Below are 21,039 nucleotides of genomic sequence, written 5' to 3'. Positions count from 1 at the left end.
CAAAAGACAAAGATTTAACACAAGACCTAAGATATAATTCAAATTCTTACAATCTACAATGAACTTGCTATTGTGAGTATTCTTAACTCATAGCATCAAGTTAATATTGCAAATAAAATCCCATGCCTTGAATTATCTGGCATTATCAAGATTGTGAGTTATTTAAATTTCTGAGTAAATTAAACCTGAAACTACAAGGCATACCCTCCATTCCACTTAACCTAACAGTATTCCTGGATCCATTTGCCCTAAGGCAAGTCTAATTGTCCAGAACTGCGATAAAGTAACAAAAAATATTTTTTTTAAATTCAATAACAGAATTATTTCAAATCAATACTTAGTGCTCTTTACCTCTTATTGTTGTGTAAGTGTAAATTGAAAGGGCTAATTTAAGAAAGAGCAGTTTTACATTCCATGAGTTTTATAACCTGCTAAATGTTTCTAACTAGAAAACCGTTTTTTACTGGTTGTACGTTTTGATTTAAAGTGGGTAATAGGCATGTGCCGGTATAATATTCTGACGGTATGATAACCTTCAGCCAAAATATCACGGTGTCACGGTATTGCAAATACAGCTAAAAAATGTGTTACTTTAAAGGCAAGGCAAGGCAAGGCAAGGCAAATTTATTTATATAGCACAATTCAACACAAGGCAATTCAAAGTGCTTTACATCACATGAAGATCATAAAAATCACATTTAAATCAACACAACGTAGAAACGAAGACAAAAGATCGCATTTAATCACAGAATAAAAATAAATAAAATAAAAATAAAACAAAAACTACTACTACTAATAATAATTGAAATCAGCAATGGAGATAAAAACAAGAGGAATAGAAAGCAGGTAGATTGAAATATATAGACAGTTATAGATATGCAGTGCTAAACAAAAGCGTTTTTAGCCCTGACTTAAAAGAGCTAACAGTTTGAGCATACTTCAGACGTTCGGGTAACTTGTTCCAGAGGTGAGGAGCATAATAACTAAATGCTGCCTCACCCTGCTTGGTTCTTGTTCTTGGAACATGCAGAAGACCGGTTCCAGACGACCTTAGGGGTCTAGATGTCTCATAGGACTCTAACAAGTCAAGCATGTATTTTGGTCCAAGGCCATTAAGTGTTTTGTAGACTAGCAGTAGTATTTTATAGTCTATCCTTTGACTTACTGGAAGCCAGTGTAGCGATTTCAAAACCAGTGTAATGTGGTCCAGCTTCCTTGTATTTGTGAGGACTCTGGCTGCAGCATTCTGTACCAGCTGCAACTTCCTGACTGATTTTTTATCAAGACCTGTAAATATACCGTTGCAATAGTCCAATCTGCTGAAAATGAATGCATGCATAAGTTTTTCCATGTCTTGTTGAGTCAGAAGCCCCTTAATTCTGGTCATATTTTTTAGGTGGTAATAAGGACGGAAAAAAGCTCTTTGGACGGACTTTAAATGGCTATCAAATTTTAGGTCTGAGTCAATAATTACGCCAAGGTTTCTGACTTGATTTGTAGCTGTAAGTGACATTGTGCTAAGTTGGCTGCTTATCTTTGACCTTTCCTTTTTTGGCCCAAAAATGATCACCTCTGTCTTCTGCACATTTAACTGGAGAAAATTCTGGCACATCCATTCATTGATTTGATGAATGCATTTGCTCAGGGTGACTAAGGGACTATAATCATATGGGGACACAGAAATGTACAGTTGTGTGTCATCTGCATAGGCGTGATAGGAGATGTCATACTGTTCCATTATCTGAGCTAACGGAAGCATATAGATGTTATATAAGAGTGGTCCAAGAATTGACCCTTGAGGGACTCCACACGTGAATTTGGTTCGTTCTGACTGATGGTTTCCGATTGACGCAAAGAAATCCCTATCATGTAAATAGGATGTGAACCACTGAAGAATAGTGTCAGTAAGCCCAACCCACTGTTCCAATCTGCTGAGTAGTATGTTGTGATCAACCGTGTCAAATGCGGCGCTGAGATCCAATATTATAGCAGAACAGATGATTTGCCTGCATCGGTATTCCGACGAATATCATTTAGGACTTTGATAAGCACAGTCTCGGTGCTGTGTTGTGGTCGAAATCCAGACTGAAATGAGTTAAAAAGATTGTTTTGCATCATATAATTCTGGATCTGTTCGAACACAACCCTTTCGATAATTTTCCCCAGGAATGTCAGATTTGATATTGGCCTGTAATTACTAATGGTTGAGGCATCCAGATTAGGTTTTTTTAGGAGAGGTTTTATTACTGCAGTTTTTAAAGTCTGAGGAAACTCTCCTGTTTGGAGAGAAGTATTTATAATCTGAAGTATGTCTGGGGCTATGCAATGAAAAACAGTTTTGAAGGAAAAAGTCAAAAGTTTGAAGGAAGGATGTCAAGGCAGCATGTTGTGGGCTTTAATTTCGACACAATTTCTGTTAAAGTGGCATAGTCCAAGAGGCTAAACTGTCTAAGATTGACGTGGGGGACATTTTGGGAGGCATTTAGTTTAACATTTGTTAATCTGGAGTTGCACACAGTCTGTCTAATCTTTAGTACTTTGTGTGTAAAGAATGCTGCGAAATTATTACAGGACACCTCAGATGCCAATTCCTGAGGTATTGATGCATGTGGGTTTGTCAGTTTGTCAACAACAGAAAATAGTGTGCGGGTATTGTTAGTGTTTGTACTAATGATCTCTGAAAAATATGACTGTCTAGCATTTTTCAGTTCCTGGTTGTATTTGCGAAGACTGTCTTTGTAGATATCATAAAAAACTAGGAGTGTTTTTTCGCCATCTGCGTTCTGCTCGTCTACAAACTTGCTTTTGTTTTATAGCTAGTATGGCATTTCTCCAGGGTGACCTCTTCTTTCTTGACAAAGATTTTGTCTTAATCGGGGCAATAGTGTCAATTCCAGTCATCACACTGGAACTGAAACTATTTACAAGTTCTTCCACTGGAGCTATTGTAGGGGTTAATGGTGAGGCATAGGCCTGTGTGAATAACGCACAAGTGTTATCACTTATGTAACGCTTCCTAATCACCTCTGTTTCCCTTTTCAGAGGATGGACAGGGGTGGTCATTTTAAACATAATGCAGTAGTGATCAGACAGAGCAACATCATTCACTGTGACCTCAGAGATGTTAAGACCTTTGGATATTATTAAATCCAGTATGTGCCCTCTGTTATGTGTTGGAACTGTGACATGCTGAGATAAACCAAATGTATCCAAAATATTTAAAAGCTCTATAGCACATCCTTCTTCAGGATTATCAACATGAATGTTAAAGTCACCCACTAGAACAACACAATCAAAGTCCATGCAGACAGAAGACAGCATTTTGGTAAACTCATCAAAAAACATTGTGTTATACTTTGGTGGTCTGTAAAGTGTTACCAAGGCAGCTCTGCAAGGGCTTTTTAGCTGAATGACAATATATTCAAAGGAATCAAACTGACCACATGAAATATTTGTGCATTGGAAACTGTCCCTGATCAGACTGGCAACCCCACCTCCTTTCTTATGGGTTCTTGGCGCACTAAAGAAATTGAAGTTTGTGGGGGTTGCCTCAATCAGAACTGTCGAGCTCTTATCTTTATCTAACCAAGTTTCTGTTAGGAACATCATGTCAAGGTTATGTTTGCTGATAATATCATTAATTAAGAAAGATTTGCCAGCTAAAGATCTTATATTTAGCAGAGCCGATTGGAGATGCCAGACTGGATTCACTGGTGAGTTTTGGGAATGACATACTATGCTTAACAGGTTGGCAGAGTTGATTGAACGTTTTTTATTTCTCACCAATCTAGCCCTTTTTGTGTTGTTTATCACCACTGGGATTGTTGAGCATACAGACTGTACTCCATAGGGCCCCGGCTTTTGCTGGGACAGAACAGTCTTTGTAATGTTGTCACAGCCTGGACCCGGTGCATATCATATTGGTATCGCAAACATGGCTTCCTCCATAGAAGGATAATACCGTGTAGTTCCAGAGTTGTAGTGCTTTGGCTTTGCCCCGAGAGAATTCCAGGGGAGGCTGGTTGGTTTGTTGCCAGCTTCCCCTGGCACCTGTCGGGTGTGACAGGTACAGGGTGGAAGCGAAGACATAAACTTGAGGAGATCAAGAGACTGGTTAACCTTGCTATTTAGATCCATGGAGTCCAGACCAGGTTGACTCATTATTCCATCCAAACTAAGTCGTCGGCGGGGTGGCTTCCGGGACTGTGGGGATTTAGGCCTTGATGAGGCCTTAGCCTGACTGAGTCGGCGGAGTGGTGGCGTCTTGGAGTGTGAGGATTTGGTGCTGGATGGGGCCTTATCCTGGAGTCGGCGGCGTAGTGGCGTCTTGGAGTGTGAGGATTTGGGGCTGGATGGGGCCTTATCCTGGAGTCGGCGGCGTGTTGGCGTCTTGGAGTGTGAGGATTTGGGGCTGGATGGGGCTTTAGCTTGGAGTCGGCGGCGTGTTGGCGTCTTGGAGTGTGAGGATTTGAGGCTGGATGGGGCCTCGTCAGCAGAGGATTGCACGGTCAGGTGGTTCTCCTCCTGTTGAGCTGATGGAGCCGCTTCTTGGGTCTCGTCTGAAGGAGGTCGATCACCTGCTACCAGGGTCTCCTCCCGTTGAGGCAGTGGAGCATCAGCAGAGGGTTGGTCGCAGCCTGGCAGGGCTGGCTTAGTCACTTCTCCTTCAGCGATTGTAGGCTCCATTTTTGGAGGAGACGATCCTGCGTGCTCACCAGCCTCAATGTTTATCAGATGTTTTGGGACAGCTTGCCTCCTTTCCTCGAGATAAGCAGACTGTCTGTGCCTCAAGAGATAAAACATGCTGCTGCTTAGTAACCGCACTCCTGACTTATTTAGGTGAAGGCCATCGTTTTTAAAGAGATGCCTGCGCCCTGAAAATATGTTGAAATTGTCAATGAAGTACATCGATTGTCCAGCGCATGTAGCTTTGAGCCATTTGTTGAGCATCATCACTCTGCTGAAACTTTCATCCCCCAGCCTGGGCACGGGTATGGGTCCACTGAAAAACACCTCAGTATTTAAAGTACTGACTTTGTTTATCAGTTCAGTGAAGTCTTGCTTTAAAAGCTCTGATTTTTGCTTCGCAATATCGAGTGCTCCTGTGTGTATTATCAGAGTAGTGGCTGTTGGATGCTGAGCAGCAATGCTCAGGATACTAGCTGTGATATCAGACACAGTTGCTTTATTAAAACAACATACTTTGGTATTGTTGCTACAAAAGTGTTTTATCCCATTCACAGCAATGTCGCCCACTATCAGAGTGCGGGGCCCAGTGGGTCGCTTTCTCTGTAGCCTGTTAGCACATGCATTAGCATTGTACCTCTCTTTCGAGCTGGGTGTTCCAACTTTCCCGGGTTCAGGAGTCTCGGAGAGTGGCGTAAATCTATTTTCCAGTAGAATTCCAGCAGCTTGAGGCACTTTGCTTTGACCCTTTGTTGTTGCCTTGATCTGTGATAATTTCTTTTCTGGTGCCGGAGTAGATGACGCAGTCTTCTGCAGAGGTGGCCATTCCTTTTCATCGTAAATCTGCCAGTGCTGGTTTCTGCCAGGGTCCCGTTGAGTCTCGATGGTGTTTGTTTGCATTCTGTGGGTCCGCTCCCACTCGCTGTTTTGGGAGATCGGCAGAGTGGTTTCATTCCCGAGCTGTCCATTTACCTCCATATTCACTTCAAGCCGGTAGATTTTTGTTTCCAGTACTGCTATCTTCTGGAGCAGTTTGTGGTAATCATCCATTGACAGGGGAGGCATGTTGCTACTTAGCTTCTGTTAGCAGAATTCCTCAGTTCCAGTCGCGATAAGGCAGACTTCGACAAACGACAAAAAAGCACTTTAAAGGCTCAAAAATGCTCAAAAAGCCTTTGTTTAAATATAAACAAGATTAAAAGAAAATCCCAAGACTTGCTGAGTAATTTAGAGGTGATTAAAAATGATTAAAAAGATGATTGAAGCTTGAGAAGCAGGAGCAAAGCAGAGAGACGTCTGCACAGTAGCGAAGCAGCAGGAGGAATAGATATCTGCGTTTAAAAAAAATTCCATTGAACGTGATTTTTATTTTTCAAAATACTTGTTAAAAAAAAATACACTCTGAAGTATTCCTATTCCAGCGAGTTCGTTTTCTTCGATGGTGGAAAAAGTTCAGGAGTTTCACCTCCTCCAGCCATCGTGTAGCACAGCTGACTCACTGACACTGAGCAGCAACCGTTAGGTGAGGGTTGAGCCTTATAGCTGCAGGCGAGGGATTTCCCCTACACATTTTTGGGACATAAAAAAATAGCTAATACCTTTGGGACAGTATGAGGGAAAGGGTTTGCAGTTTTGAAACCTTGACATTTTCATTCCACGGTATATACCTTGAAAATGATAATCGGCACATGTCTAGTGGGTAATACATTTGTGCTAATACATAATAGAAGGTGTATACTGTGTACATACGGCAGGATTCCTCATCGGACGCATCCTCGCAGTCATCCACACCGTCACACTCTGGGTTGACTTTGCCAACACATTGCCCATTTTTGCAGCTGAAGCTGGAGTCAGGACACGATGTCATGGAGACTGCTGTAGGGCATCATAACCAACTGTGAGCATTGCGTCAGTTGACATGACACCAATGTCACATTTTCTTATTGAAAAGTTATTAATGAAAAGCAAAGTTGCATCCTTCATACATTTTCCACACTTAAACTCATCAGACCCGTCAACGCAGTCGTCTTTGCCATTGCACACCTTCGTCTGCATGATGCAGTGACCGTTCCTGCAGCGGAATACGCTGGCAGCACAGGCTCCTGCCAAAGAAGGCAGAAAGGTCAAATTTCTCAGTTCTTCCACATAGGTGCATTTGCAGCATCTTCGAAATTATTTGATGTATTTACAAACAAATCGCTGAAATTACTGTATAAGCTACTTGTTTACTGCGAGATCTCACAGTTCAAATGGATTGAACATCTATTGCTGACAATGGCAACTAATGAGTTAAATGTGATTTAAATTTTTTTTTTTTTTTTTAAAACTCGAAACTCACTGCAGTCGTCCTCGTCGCTGGAATCACCGCAGTCGTCCAAACCGTTGCAGCGCAGATGGGAGGCCACGCACAAGCCGTTGGTGCAGCGGAACCTTCCCAGGCACACTGGTCGACACAAACACACAGACAACAAAACACAACACAAACCATCTGAGGAGCAAAAAGGTGCAAGTGTCTCATTGTATAAACAAGATATATAGTATTTTGATTCACTACAGGTACATTGAGTAAAATCCAACAAGGTCACAACACAGACTGTATAAATGGTGGTCAAAAGGCTTTACAGTCACTCGGGGTAAAGGCCTCATAGGCGGCGAGAAAGCCCTGGTCAACATATGACCAATCAGAGTTGAACTTGACGGTCATCAAGTTGGTTCTGCTGGGCACCGTTGTACTTCCCGCTTGTGCGCCACAGAGCCTGTGATGCAAACATGATTCTTTAGAAGAGCACAGTTTATGAACTCTCATAAAATATGCTACATTAGAAGCATGAAATGTAAATGTGACACATTACAGGTGTATAGAACATCAAATGCAATGTAAATTTTGAAGGCAGTATAAGGGGCACACAGACTAATAAATACAAATTTTGGACTACAGCAAGAAGAAAATAACCTTCGGCCATTCAATTCCACATAATCTCGGGAACAATCGGAGTCGTTACTGATGTTGAACTTAATGAATTTGACTTTGACCAACTTAGCCTTCGACACCTGAAAAAAAAAAAAAAAAAATCAGCATTCACATCTCAACTTGCTCCACTCAGATGGATACAGAGCAGGTACTGGCCTGGATGTTCCACACACATGAAGTCCGAGGAGGATAGCTGGACGGGAAGAACGGGGAAGAGAAAACACCAGTGTCACCGCTTAGAGTTCCTCCACAGTCTGCTGGCAGCAAGGATGTCATAAGCAACATACATACGACTTAACAAACCCACGATATGACAAAGGAAAAAAATGTCCTGTGCCGACCTGATGGTGCCAGTGAGACCTGTGAGAAGTTGGCCTTGAAGCCAGGAAAGTTCTTCTTGTCGTTGGTGACCAGCGTCAATAACATGACGTTCCCTGACGACACGAAGGACAGCGAATGGGGAGGAACACCGCAATGTCTGAAAACACCGTAGGTTGAAAAGAAATTTTTTTAAAAAATCATTATAATTGATATATTTTAAGGATTGAAAATGTGTCAAGATGGGAAAAATGAATTATGTAAAGACTAAAGTGAAGCATCCTACTCAGCGATGGTGGTCTGCTCGATGGGTGCGAGCGAATCGTAAATCTTCACAAAGTCGTTTTGGCAATTGTCCTCCAAGATCAGCTTTTGGAAGTCTAGTCGCACGCGGTGAGCAGCATCGGCTCGCAAGCGCCACTGCAGGTAGATGTTGGGCGGGTATGACGAATCAGGGAAACCCGGCGACTGAATGACTCCTCCTTCTCCGACATGCACATTAAAGGACTCCTTGACTGGAAACAGAGATTATTCCCTTGTCATTTAAATGTAAAAGTGGAAAAAGGTTTGAATTTTTTCTTCTTCCTAAGGGGCAGAACAGGAAATAATTGAGAAGCGCTGATCTTACCCAATAAGGACGATGATGCCATCCGTGGATCAATGGCTGCACATAAAAATGACAATTTTTAAAAGCACATCCATTAATTAGAGCTATGATAAATTCCTTGATTGGCAATTAATAGCCGACCTCGGGTGACGACGGAGTCGATGTTAAGCGCATGCTTGGGTTTAAGCAGCACTCTCCCTCGCTGACTCTGTTGACTTCCCGCCGCCATTTCCAGCGACTGGACGGCGGCATCCACCGAGGCCTGCTCAGCAACGGGGACCTCAAACTCAGAACGGTAGTACGCTGTTACAGAATCACCGCCGTCATCGCTGTAGATGGGGAAAGATGGCTATTAACATGAGGTGGCAAACCTGAAACTGTAATACATTAAGTCCCACCTGAAGGCTTCCACTGACAAGCGTCGGAAGTATTTGCCCAATTTGCCCGAGTTTGTGTTGTACATCACTTTTAGCTGTGGAAAACAAAACATTAGAATCAGCAATGGCTTGCCATTCCATGGCGCATCGGGATCAAGCCACCACTCACCTGCTGGCTGACTAGAGACGCCATCTTGACAAAAGGCCCGCTGCTGGGGTCCTCATAGGCCGGCAGGAAAGGCTGATTGGCGATGGCCATGGATCCCACATAGACACGCGGCATCGCCACGTCACGGAGCACTGGTCACACAAAAAAAAGTTCATGCCAATAGAGAAAACACGCTAGCATACCAAGAGTGGGGGAAAAAAAGGGTTTCTGCTCACGGTGGAAGCGCCACACCAGCAGTCCGGTAAGCAGAGACAGCGCGGCTGCCGCCGCAAACAGGCCTAGACCGATCCATAGTTTCTTGTGTCGCACTAAGCTCTTCTCCAGCTTTTTGGTGTCTGGGGCGGGAAGAAACTGGAGGGTGGCATCTAGGTCTAAATCCTGAAGGGAGGATGAGGTTTGCCATGGGATTGTTATGTACTACATTCATACGTTTACTTGTGTGCATAATGTAGCCTTTCATGCATTCACATTATTACCATTATACTTACATGGTTTAATACATATAGTTAATACATAGTGTGATGTATAGGGATGGGAATTGATAGGATTTTTACGATTCCGATTCCATTATCGATATTGCTTAACGATTCGATTCTTTATCGATTCTCTTATCGATTCTAATTTGGGGAAAAAGAAGAACAAACGTTTTGATTGGCATCGAGTTTGTTTAATCAGAACTCACAACGAAATCAAAAGAGGCCCAAAGCCTCAATGTTAACTGTGGCAATAAGTGGCAAACACACAAGAATGTGTAACATTTTACTGAAACATTTATCTAATAGAAATAAAAAATATTGGTATATATTGGCAGATAGGTTGTTGTTCTGCCTTTGGCAATATGTGTTAAAGCAGGGGTCCCCAAACTTTTTCCTGTGAGGGCCACATAACTTTTCCCTTCTCTGATGAGGGGCCGGGGTCAGTTTGTAACAGAAAAAGTGTGACGATTGCAGAAGTGCATAATTGTAAAAAAAAATATTGTTTTTCAGAAAGCCACAATCAAATAACCCTTTCTGGATTCTTCACGAAATGAAAGTAAATAAAATAAAAATAATATAATAATAATAATAATTAATAATAAAAACACTATTATTTAAATAGATAATAACCAAATAACCCTATCTGAATTCTTCAAGGAAAAAGGCAAGGAAATAAATAACACGATTGAGAAAAAAAAAAAAAAAATCAAAATGGCCGGACCAAATGTGGAGGCGGGCCGTATTTGGGCCGCGGGCCACAGTTTAGGCACCCGAAGAAATGCCGCATCCAAGCGAGTGAGCGAGCGAAGTGAGAGAGGGAAACACTTCAACGAGCCTACGTTCTTTGTTAATGTTAATATCTACAGAGGCAACGCCTGTATGTATCATCTTTTGTGTTGTTGTTGTTGTGTTTCCACTCGCGATCGGACACTTAAATCCAGTTGTGTAGTGGTTTGAACGATGTGCTAATGCTAGCGAACGAATGCTAACCATACTGTTATTAGCAGCTAATCATCGCTGATTTACGTTGATGCAAACCTGTTTGTTATTGGGGACGAAATTGATTTGTTTCATTTCTATTCTTAGTTTCACTCTTCAAGTGATGGTTGAATAAAGTCAGCAAATTATACCAACGTCTTCTACATCGTCATTTGGGAGTTTAGCTAGCTGTATAGCCAGAACTGAGCTTTAGCCTCTCTGTGAGGACAGCGCAGTCGTATTCCCTCCCGATGCAGTTACCTCCACTTTGCAATGACTGCAAGTCGCTTTGTTGTAATTTTTCCTCGTGAAGTGAAGACACACTTTCGAGCGTTTGAACCTACGTGCTGTCATTGTTATGTTTATGGCTGCAATGCTCGTGCTTACCCGTCGTAACCTTTCATTTTCACACTTTCCTGGTGAAGTGTAGTCCAACTTTGGAGCGAGTGGTTCTTGGCGCCATGCTAGTTTGATGCGTCTGGACAACAAGACACGTCACGACGCAATACGCGTCTTTAGAAATCGTTAAAGGGATTGTTAAGGCTTTTTCATTGTGATGTCGAGGCCTCGAAACACTCGGAACCGGTTCCGAATTGGAATCGGATTTCGATTCCCATCCCTAGTTATGTATTCACATTTTGTCATGAAACTACATTTATAGCATTACTCTTACACTTTAGATGTTTGACACTTACATTTACTGCTCAACACATAGTGCTCCATTGTTCTGTAGTTTCACCTTTATGTGACCCCAGAGAGGATCTCACGACTTTTGATCTCAGGTAATCCGGAATCAGTGGGACACAGAGATGTCAGGTTTTAATCGATTTACGAACTTCTTCCTCAACCTATGTCGTAAATAAACCCTCTTAGAATAAATAATTATACCTATTTGTATGCAAAAATTCCCCAATGTTCAACCTTAAAGTGGTACGACACGAGAATAAAAAAGTCTCACGATGAAGAGAGCCGCAAAATGTCATTGTTTCAGTCTCTCTATTCCAATATTTTTACAGGATATTCTTTTTATCCAAGTATTTTCCCAATAGCTAAATAAACGGATTGAGAAGGACCAGTCAGCCCGTTGACGGGGAATAATTCAGAACGAGGAAAACGTGACGAAGAGAGCCGCAAAATGTCATTGTTTCAGTCTCTCTACTCCAATTTTTTTACAGGATATTATTTTTTATCCAAGTATTTTTCCCCAATAGCTAAATAAATGGCATTGTCATGACAAATAACTTGTGCTAAATAGAATATGAAATGATAAAAATGCATTTATTCAAGACGAAATGGCAAAATTACTCCATAATGGTATAAACTGTCGACTTCACCTTTACTGTCGCACCTCCCAAACGATATTTTATGCCACCTAAATCGGGCTTATGTCATTTCCCTTCCTCGGCTTCGGAGAATGTTAACAAACCAAGAGGCGTGACAGCTAGCCGACATGCTAACCGAACCATCTGATGTTTCAAAGTCTTTGAAGCGTAAAATCACATAACTAGCCCAGATCATTTCACATGACGACTGGGTTGTCGATTGTCTTCACCGATCGGCAAACCGCCCGGCGGAGAGCAATTTACAGCTCGTTCCCCTGCTACTATGGACAGGAGAGCTCGCCGGGAAGCAGCTGGACAATGACCGCTGAACATTTACATGCCAATCCATGATCAAACGTAAGTAGTCCTTTATTTAAAGAAAGTTTGTAGTGTTTACTTTGTAATCGCTGTATTCGCGGCTATTTTTAACTCAAAGTTGGAATTTCTGATCGGTCAGAAAATTTGACAGAACGCCGGGCACATGAAGAGGGGAAAAAGCCGAGTATAATGCCCTCCCGGCGGGGGGATGTGCGACAAGCCGCCGGTCGTCGGCCGAGGGGGCAAGGAGCATGTCAGCCACAAAATGCAAGCCACCTACATATTAAAATGATCCCAGTATTTCACATAATACAAAACACGATGTTTACTAACTTCCTCGTAAGTCACATGGTCCCACAGTAGTAGGGTTTGTTTTGGCCAATATCCACTGGTGAATGGGAACCTTTTGAAACCTCAAAAAGGCGCATATGGCTCTCCCTCCTACAGCAAGATTTTTCTGCAGCCGTTTGGTTGGCGTGATGCGAAAAATAAACGTATTAATCCGCAAAATCAGCTGAATCCTTAGTCCTTCTCATACAACATTACGGCTGTATAGTGAAGAGGACTCCTTCCCTTGTAGCCGTCACAGCGCCTTCTTTCTCAACTCGAGACTGTTGCCGGAAGTCACTCATTTTCATGGCGCGGGATTAAAAAAACTAAATAAATATAGCGATCACTTCCACACACGTCCAAGCGGTCCATTTAATTCAGGAACATAAAATACCGCATGTATTATGATTATGAAATAAACATGCTTTTTCGTGTCACAGGCACTTTAACACCAACCTGTCTGCTAGTTTGGGATATACTGTATTTGAGTCAGATTTGAAACCAGGTGTGCCTCTTTCATTAAAGCTTTTAGTTTGTCGATACCGGTTTTTCACAAAGCTTCCAGAACAGAAAACGAACACGCGGCATTGTGGGGGCGAGGTCAAGAGACAACACCAACATGATCCAGTGCCATCGATGAATGGTAATTGAAAAGAATCAGATTAGAATACTTAGACAACTCAATTGTCTCAGATCAATTAATAAATAATGCGTTACGCTACATCACCGGTGTCAAACTCTAGTGATGGGGCTAGATCAGGGACACCCAGGAGCAGAACTTGTGAGGGCACTTGGGGTGCGACCGCAGCCGGGCCTCCCTGAGGGTCGGTTTATAGGCCTAAAGTGAGCATGGTTGAGCGTGGGGAGGATAAAACAGAAAGGTAACATGATGCGCAGGGCTGTAGTGTTTAAGTGTTAAAACGTCTTTGCAACCCCCCACCCCCCAACTCCCACTTGGCCGGTTGCCTGGAGGGGCACACAAAAAAATTCCACTTGCACCCCCCCACACACACACACTAGACAATCGTCTGGAGGGGCCCCCGAATAATTGTCCACTTGTCCACTAGCACTCCCGACAGAAGGGCCACCCGGAAGGGTCCCATTTTATGCTCATCGCACCCCAGACCTGTTCACATTTCTTCTGCCACTTGGCCCACATCATTTTGCAGACATATTATGGTCTTCTGAGGCAGTGACGTGCGTCAGGGGAGGCAGGTGAGGCAGAGCCTCACCTGTCATCATGACAAAAAAAATAATTATAGCATTAAATTTATATTAATATTTGTCCATTGCTCTTAATGTATGACTCATTTCAAACATTTTTTATAGTCAAAATCGCTGAATTTGCCCATTTCCTGTTCAAATAACGAAATGAAACGAGAGGTGCGGCAGCAACGAGTAAAGCCTCACCTCTGATTGCGCAATCCATAACAAACTGGGTTGATACATGGAATTGGAGCGTGCTGGTTGCCGTACATCTGCATGTCGCCATTATAATGTTTCCAGATGTGTTTATTTGACCTGATTTTCCACAGTCTGGCTAATGTCTTTAACCCTTAAAGTTTAATGTTTGTTAGCGACATATTTAGTTTTGCTGATGGGAAATAAAACCGCATTGAAAAGGCACAGGTTGCGGCAGATAATACGCTGCCGCACAGAAGGGGGGCGTACGTGAGCCAACAGGTAATGGGCGGCGCCAGGCGAGTCAAGTGCACTGCGGCGAGCCGTTTTGTATTGTTTACTACGTCTACATCGGACTTCCAAAATGGAAGAGGATTATATATCCAAACTTTAAAATTTCTCAAAACTGGACTTTCAGTCAAAAGAAGACCTGATTAACAGAGGTAGACCAACGCCGGAGCTAAAAGGTTTGCTTCAAATTACGGGACAGTCTAAGATAACTCGCTGTTTTCAAACGGAGTAGTACACCCGAAAAGACTGGCTATGTGGCTGTCCTTCGAAAAATCGCCCTTGCTGCTTTCCCTGCCTTTTCTTCTCAACTTCTGCCAATGTCTGGACTAACACGAGATATTGTGACATTAAAAAACTACCACGAAGGCCAAGCAAACATGAGAGCTCGACCACTCACATTTAAAGCCTGATTGCTTTAAAAACTTTTGGAAGCTCAAGGATCGATTTGGCTTTGACAAACAGCGGAAGCTCAGCGGTAGCAGCCACAACGTCCAAGGTAAAGGAAAACCGAAAGAGTTTGAAAGACCTCATTAATGCAACCTGCATCCTAGCTAAACAGGAGTTAACATTTCGTGGTAACGATGAGAGTGTAACCTCTTCTAAACGTGGCATATATGTAGAACGATTACATGGTTTTGCTAAGAAAGATGAAAGGTTAGCTAGACATTTGGACACATCCACTGTGTTTTCTGGCATGTCAAATAGAACACAGAACGATCTAATTGAAGCAATCCTCTCCATTGAGGCGGAGAGATTTTTTAAAGTAAAGGAAAATAAGGAGGACTTTTACAAGAAGGGCGTAGGTTTGCATAGGGACGGTAGGGACATAACACTACCAACTTTTCAGGATGCTAAAATTGTCCCCACCAACTTTTAAGCAACCTTAACTTTTTTGCTTGATATAATGTTCAGTTATATAGAGAATTTAGATCTTTCAATAGTTCCATATGTTGTAAGGATAGAATTGATCCTACCATTATTAAGTGAATTATTTTCATTATGTTTATGTTTGCTAATAAAAACCAGACATTTATTCAGGAAGTTTTCAAAATGTTTCTTTAGTATTTTTTGAAAACAAAGGTTTGAATCGAACAGTGTATCATCTGAACCAATGCACGTAAAAGTTATTATCAGGATTTATTTTGCATTGATCATTTTTGCCTATTAATTAATTAGGTTCATATACATGAGAAATGTGGCCCTTTGCCCCCTTCATCCAATCTGTTTGGTCTTATTAATGTCCCGTCCCCAGCAAAAAGTCTACCTACATGCAGGTTATGCTGTTATATCGTCCCTACGAAAGTTGAGACCAAACCTATGCCCTTCCAAAGTAACGGCGGTTTTTGTGGTGAAGGACAGGCGCAAGACCACAAACAGTTTTCATTTCAATCTCATAAAAAAAATAAAAATAAAAAAAAAAAAGAGAGAGAGAGAGCTTAGATTAAGAAAAATACAATAGAATATTTAAAAACTAAATTTTGGACTTAAATAAAATATCCTTTGTTTTTCTTTTCACACTTTTTGTTTAGCAATCTGTAATAAATTGATTAAAGTATCAGAATTAAAAGTTTAAAAAACAACTGAATATTTCACTAAAGGTCAGAAGTGAATTCTGTGGTTTTGTACACCACTCTTTACTCTCATTTATGTTGCATGAATTATAGAATTGCGACGGCCAACACATTGAGGGTGTAGAGCAAATGCATGTTATTTTCTTACTTTTACGTATCGATAATATGTACCGTGTGCGCGTGTTTTGTGAAGAATGCTGATGAGATATGAAATAACCAGTAGCCAATTGAATAAGCTACCCTTTTTGGTTTATATATTTGGAAATCTGACACTAAAGGAGTCAGTGCCTCACCAACCATGAACCTTACCGCACGTCACTGTTCTGAGGGTAACCCTATCTACAATGTGGCCAACAACAAAGATGAGTTTGACACCGCTGTCTACCTTATCCCTTTTCTATGGTGAACTATACACTTATACCATCAGTTGTTTCTGTTAATGCAAGTGTATTGCTGAACCGGTAATACCTGTAGTGACGTCACTACACTCACTTGTCTGGGGCTGAACTTCTGCCCTTCCTCCAGAGGATCCATGATGACGTCACTCCACTCGCGGCGGTCTCTCTCTGTCATTCTTTCTTTTACTTTGCTCGAGCGCCGTGCGTGTGCGCCTCCTTCTCGGGTTCACGCGCATTAGCGAACAGAAAAGTCTGCGTGCGTGCGTGTGAGAGAAGGATACAAGAATGTTGCCAAAGATTCTGAATGAAGAAAAGGGAAAGTGAGAGTTTGTCTTTTAAGTTATTCTTAGGGTATAGTGCACAAGATAATCCTTCTGAAAAAATATATTAAAAAGCAAAAAAAAGAAAAGAAAAGCGCTGGTCTTTTCTTCCGACGAAGGTACTCTCCGCACCCATTACACCGTGCTGCTTCCTCACCTGTTCTTCTGGGCGTAGATTGTATGACAAATACAGGGGGCGCGGCCTAGGCCTACCGCGCCTTCTCATTGGTTACTCATGTGGCGGGAAAAAATGCGGAAGTGGATAAACAATAGAAACTTGTCACAAAAAATATACATGATTTTTTTTAAATAAATAGAACACAATAACTCAATTTCAAGACGGGCTATTATAAAGAAAGGAAAAGTGACACACAAACAAATATGTTGTCATGTTGTTTATTGGTGTCATTAATATACATGTCTGTGCTTTAATCTGTTTTTTTTTTTTTTTTTAATCATTTATTCATTAATCCATTTGGTCATTAAACCCCCTCTCCCTTGACTTGTTCATGCTAATGTTAGATCAAATTAGCATCAATTGAAGAATATGTAAGTATGTTAGTAATATTTGCGTGACCATCTCTGATGCTCATGCTACTTCCTGTGTGAGGTGCAAAAGTTAGCGCAAATTTGAATTCGCAAGGACAGATGAGAATTTACGCTTATGTTAGCTATTATTAGCATGGGCCCTGTAATTCCTAAACTGGCCACCAAATAGCATGACAAAGTAGCCATTCCTGGGGCAGCCATCTTGCAAGCATCTGCTACATCTGTTTGAGGTACAATCAAACAGGAAGTAGCTAGATGACAGTCAGAAACCTAACCATTTGTTTGCGTCAAAGTTATTAGAAATCACCATCAGTGACACAAACATTAAACACGATTCACCTTTTAATGGTGCGTCAGTAGAAGAGGGAGTCCAGTGAACCAAGAGTGCGTTGAGTTTAAATACCTACAACGGTATCCATGCATAGTAGTGACGACTCTCAGCATTCCGGCTCAGGAACTTTCCTTAATGATGCCACGTTCCGGTGGTTGATTGAAAACAAAACTCATGAGAAAGTCGTCATGCAAATTAAGAAAGGACATTTCCCCCTTGGTGTTTTTCCTCCTCTTTTTTGGAATATGCTGTCTAAAATCGAAATCTTAGAAGGCTCATGCAAGGACCAGGTGGCAATGTCCAGGCCTTTTTTTTTTTTTTTTTTTTAATAGCCTATATATATATATGTTCCTTCAGGGGGTGATTGACAGGTGCAGGGGAATGTTTATGATACAAAATATGTTACAATTTGTGCTCGGTCACACACTCTCACACATTCACTTCTGAGTGGCTGAGGAGGAAACTGAGGAATGTCAAAGTGGCCTCGTGCACAAGCAGCACTAATGTTTAAGCTAGCAGGCGGTCAAGTTAGGGTTCAGGTTTCTTCCATCGGGACAACAAATTTGACCTAACATCATTATCATGAATTAATATTAAATTCAATACTTAAAAGTGTCAATCACTTTGAAAAAATTGCAATAATTACATTGCGATTCACTGGGACTGGTCAGTCATTTGTCTATACGTGCTCTACATTGACTGGGAACCTATATAGTTTTACCCTGCCCTTTCAATCAACATTAGCCAAGGTAAACTCTGGTCAATCTCAAGGCACATACAGACGAAAATTGAAATGGTCTATTCCTAGGTGCATTTCGCTGCCATCAAACTGAAACATCATATTTAAAGAGCCAACACGCGGGAACTGACCATTAGTATCAGTGTGTGTGTGTGTGGGGGGGGATCTTAAATGGGCCAAATTTGGACATAAAAGGTTTTAGTCCTTCAGCAATATACAGTGTATCACAAAAGTGAGAACACCCCTCGCATTTCTGCAGATATTTAAGTATATCTTTTCATGGGACAACACTGACAAAATGGCCCTTAGACACAATGAAAAGTAGTCTGTGTGCAGCTCATATAATAGAGTTCATTTATTTTCCCCTCAAAATAACTCAAAATATAGCCATTAATATCCAATCCCCTGGCAACAAAAGTGAGTACACCGCATGGGAACTACGTACATCCCTAAATGTCCAAATTGAGTACTGCTTGTCATTTTCCCTCCAAAATGTCATGTGACTCATTACAGGAGGGCTGTCAGCATTGCTGCAGAGATTGAAGAGGTGGGGGGTCAGCCTGTTAGTGCTCAGACCATACGCCGTACTCTACATCAAATTGGTGTGCATGGCTACACTAGAAAGCCAGCAAACAGTTTGCTCAAGACATGTCAAAAAAGCACATGGATTACTGGAATTATGTCCTATGGTCTGATGAGACGAAGATTAATTTGTTTGGTCTCAAGCATGTGTGGCGGCGACCAGGTGAGGAGTACAAAGATAAGTGTGTCATGCCTACAGTCAAGCATGGTGGTGGGAATGACCCCCCCCCCCACCACCACCACCACCACCACCATCACCACCTCTTCGATCTCTGCAGCAATGCTGACAGCACTCCTGTAACTAGCCACATGGCATTTTGGAGGGAAAATGACAAGCAGTACTCAATTTGGACATTTAGGGATGTATGTAATTCCCACGCGGTGTACTCACTGTTGTTGCCAGGGGTTTAGATATTAATGGCTATATTTAAGTTATTTTGAGGGGGAAATAAATGAACTCTATTATATAAGCTGCACAGTCACAGACTACTTTTCATTATGTCAAAGTGTCATTTTGTCAGTGTAGTCCCATGAAAAGATATACTGTACTTAAATATCTGCAGAAATGCGAGGGGTGTACTCACTTTTGTGATACACTCTACGGTAGATAAACAACGACCTGGTTGCCAGTCAGACAGAGCATACAGCTAAACAGACAAGCAGGCGTTCCCACTCACATTCCACCTATGGATTATTTCTTTAATAAAGATAACACAAACATTTTAGGGGAGATGTGGAAGAAAAATGTGCGCAAACACAGCAACAAACTTTAAACTGCACCAGGAGGGTGGGCGCCAATTTTCGAACAACGAACCCATCAACTAAAAAGCAAACATGCTTGCCAAGGGACAACCTTGCTGCAAATGAATAAGAAATTTAACCAACTTGCTACCCATCGCATTTTTATTTAGATATGTTGTTTTTGTCTGTTGACTTATTTTAATTACGCTCATGTAAGCTTAATCTTATTGTTGTTCGATGGAAGAAAGCTGACCTTGTATTTCTTCATTTTTTAACTAGATTTGGTAACGTCAAACACGCAAAACACAAATATGTCATCCTATTGTTGATTATTCATGATTATTTCCCGCTTTGCATATTTGGATGTCCACTTTCATCATCAGCTGAGGACAAACCTGGGAAGAACAGAGTGCATGTTTTTATGTCATCTACCCACAATCGTCTGCCGGCTGCAGACTGTCAGCAGCGATAGGCATTCAGTCAGGCAAGGGGTGGATGAATCAGGCCCTGGTAAAGGTTACAAGGACGAGATCTTGATGGTGTCAGAGGTGTAGGCGGTGGCGCGCGTGTTGCGCAGGATTCCCCCTGGGATGGCGGCAGGCGAGGGGGGCAGGCTCTCATCTGGCGTGTTTGCGGGGGGCGTGGGGATGCTAATGATGGCAGCGCTGAAGTCTTGCTCGCCGCAGTTCAGCTTGAGGTTGATCTGAGCGTTGAGGCTGGAACGACTAAGACACAAATGGAAAAGTAAACAAAACAACTGGTTGAGAGTAGGAGTGGGAACCTCTTCATACATCACGATACGATACGATTTGCGATACAAAGCTCACGATAACGTTGATCTGACGATATGGCGATACAATGATTATCGATACGCTGGTCAGAAAATCATTCTAGGATATTCTACAAACAACTAATAAACAGAAAAACAAGCTTCTGCTATGAATTGGAATGACTTTATCACTAGTAGACGTCCAATCCATTTGAACTGGGAGGGTGGCAGCGAATGAACGTTCGTTCATTCACTGCCTTCCCTCCCACCTCAAACGGATTGAACGTCGATGGCCTTCAGTGGCAGCCAATGCCAGGCAATGAGGTAATTTTGGGCCATTTAAGACAATTTTCCTGTTGATTTTCAGTTACTTCCTGTTGATTTTGGGATATTTTATGGGTCACTTCCTGTTTATTTTGAGTTGCAGAACAGGAAGTGACCTGGGAATCACCCAAATTAATAGGCAGTGACTCAAACTCAACAGGAAATGACCTGTAAATGCCCTAAAATGAACAGCAAGTGACCTGTAAATGCAATGAAAATCGGATCGAATGACTGTGAATGCTTTGAATGAACAAAAGTTCCCAGTCTAAATGGATTGGGCGTCGAACACCGTCAATGGCAGCCTTAGAGTTAACCGAGACACTATCATGGTGGAAGATTTTGGTAGCAACTTGTTGGTTCCTTTTCTTTCTTTCTTTTTTTTTTTTTTTTTTTTTTTTTTTTTAAAACAAAAAAAACATCGACACCTTTTTAAGACGATATCTCGATTCTTGGCAGGAGCATATCACGATT

The 21,039-nt window shown here is 41.8% G+C and overlaps 2 protein-coding genes across 4 annotated transcripts in view; both read right to left on the bottom strand.

Moving 5' to 3' along the window:
• Nucleotides 1-16,726, bottom strand: part of LOC130911924 (suppressor of tumorigenicity 14 protein homolog) — a 29,603-nt gene extending 12,877 nt beyond the window's left edge. The window contains exons 1-15 of one of the 2 annotated variants that reach the window (XM_057829604.1): nt 16,691-16,726; nt 16,308-16,513; nt 9,344-9,506; nt 9,129-9,259; nt 8,981-9,054; nt 8,724-8,911; nt 8,604-8,639; nt 8,262-8,490; nt 7,999-8,135; nt 7,814-7,911; nt 7,640-7,737; nt 7,309-7,442; nt 7,025-7,129; nt 6,672-6,788; nt 6,436-6,561 (exon numbers count right to left, since the gene is read on the bottom strand). In XM_057829604.1, coding sequence (XP_057685587.1) covers nt 6,436-6,561; nt 6,672-6,788; nt 7,025-7,129; nt 7,309-7,442; nt 7,640-7,737; nt 7,814-7,911; nt 7,999-8,135; nt 8,262-8,490; nt 8,604-8,639; nt 8,724-8,911; nt 8,981-9,054; nt 9,129-9,259; nt 9,344-9,506; nt 16,308-16,388 — 1,717 coding nt within the window. In that variant the 5' untranslated portion in view covers nt 16,389-16,513; nt 16,691-16,726. The other variant, XM_057829605.1, reaches the window with a different exon arrangement.
• Nucleotides 16,727-19,256: 2,530 nt separating this feature from the next.
• The window catches only part of kcnd1 (potassium voltage-gated channel, Shal-related subfamily, member 1), a 35,655-nt gene continuing 33,872 nt past the window's right edge, over nt 19,257-21,039 (bottom strand). For both annotated transcript variants that reach the window (XM_057829609.1, XM_057829611.1), the window contains exon 9: nt 19,257-20,200. In XM_057829609.1, the coding sequence (XP_057685592.1) occupies nt 19,993-20,200 (208 nt within the window). In that variant the 3' untranslated portion in view covers nt 19,257-19,992. The remainder of the gene's footprint in view (nt 20,201-21,039) is intronic.

This window comes from Corythoichthys intestinalis, chromosome 2, assembly GCF_030265065.1.
Source record: "Corythoichthys intestinalis isolate RoL2023-P3 chromosome 2, ASM3026506v1, whole genome shotgun sequence".
Taxonomy (NCBI): Eukaryota; Metazoa; Chordata; class Actinopteri; order Syngnathiformes; family Syngnathidae; genus Corythoichthys; species Corythoichthys intestinalis.
The sequence above is the reverse complement of the archived record's forward strand: the minus strand, read 5'-3'. Positions and strand labels throughout refer to the sequence as shown.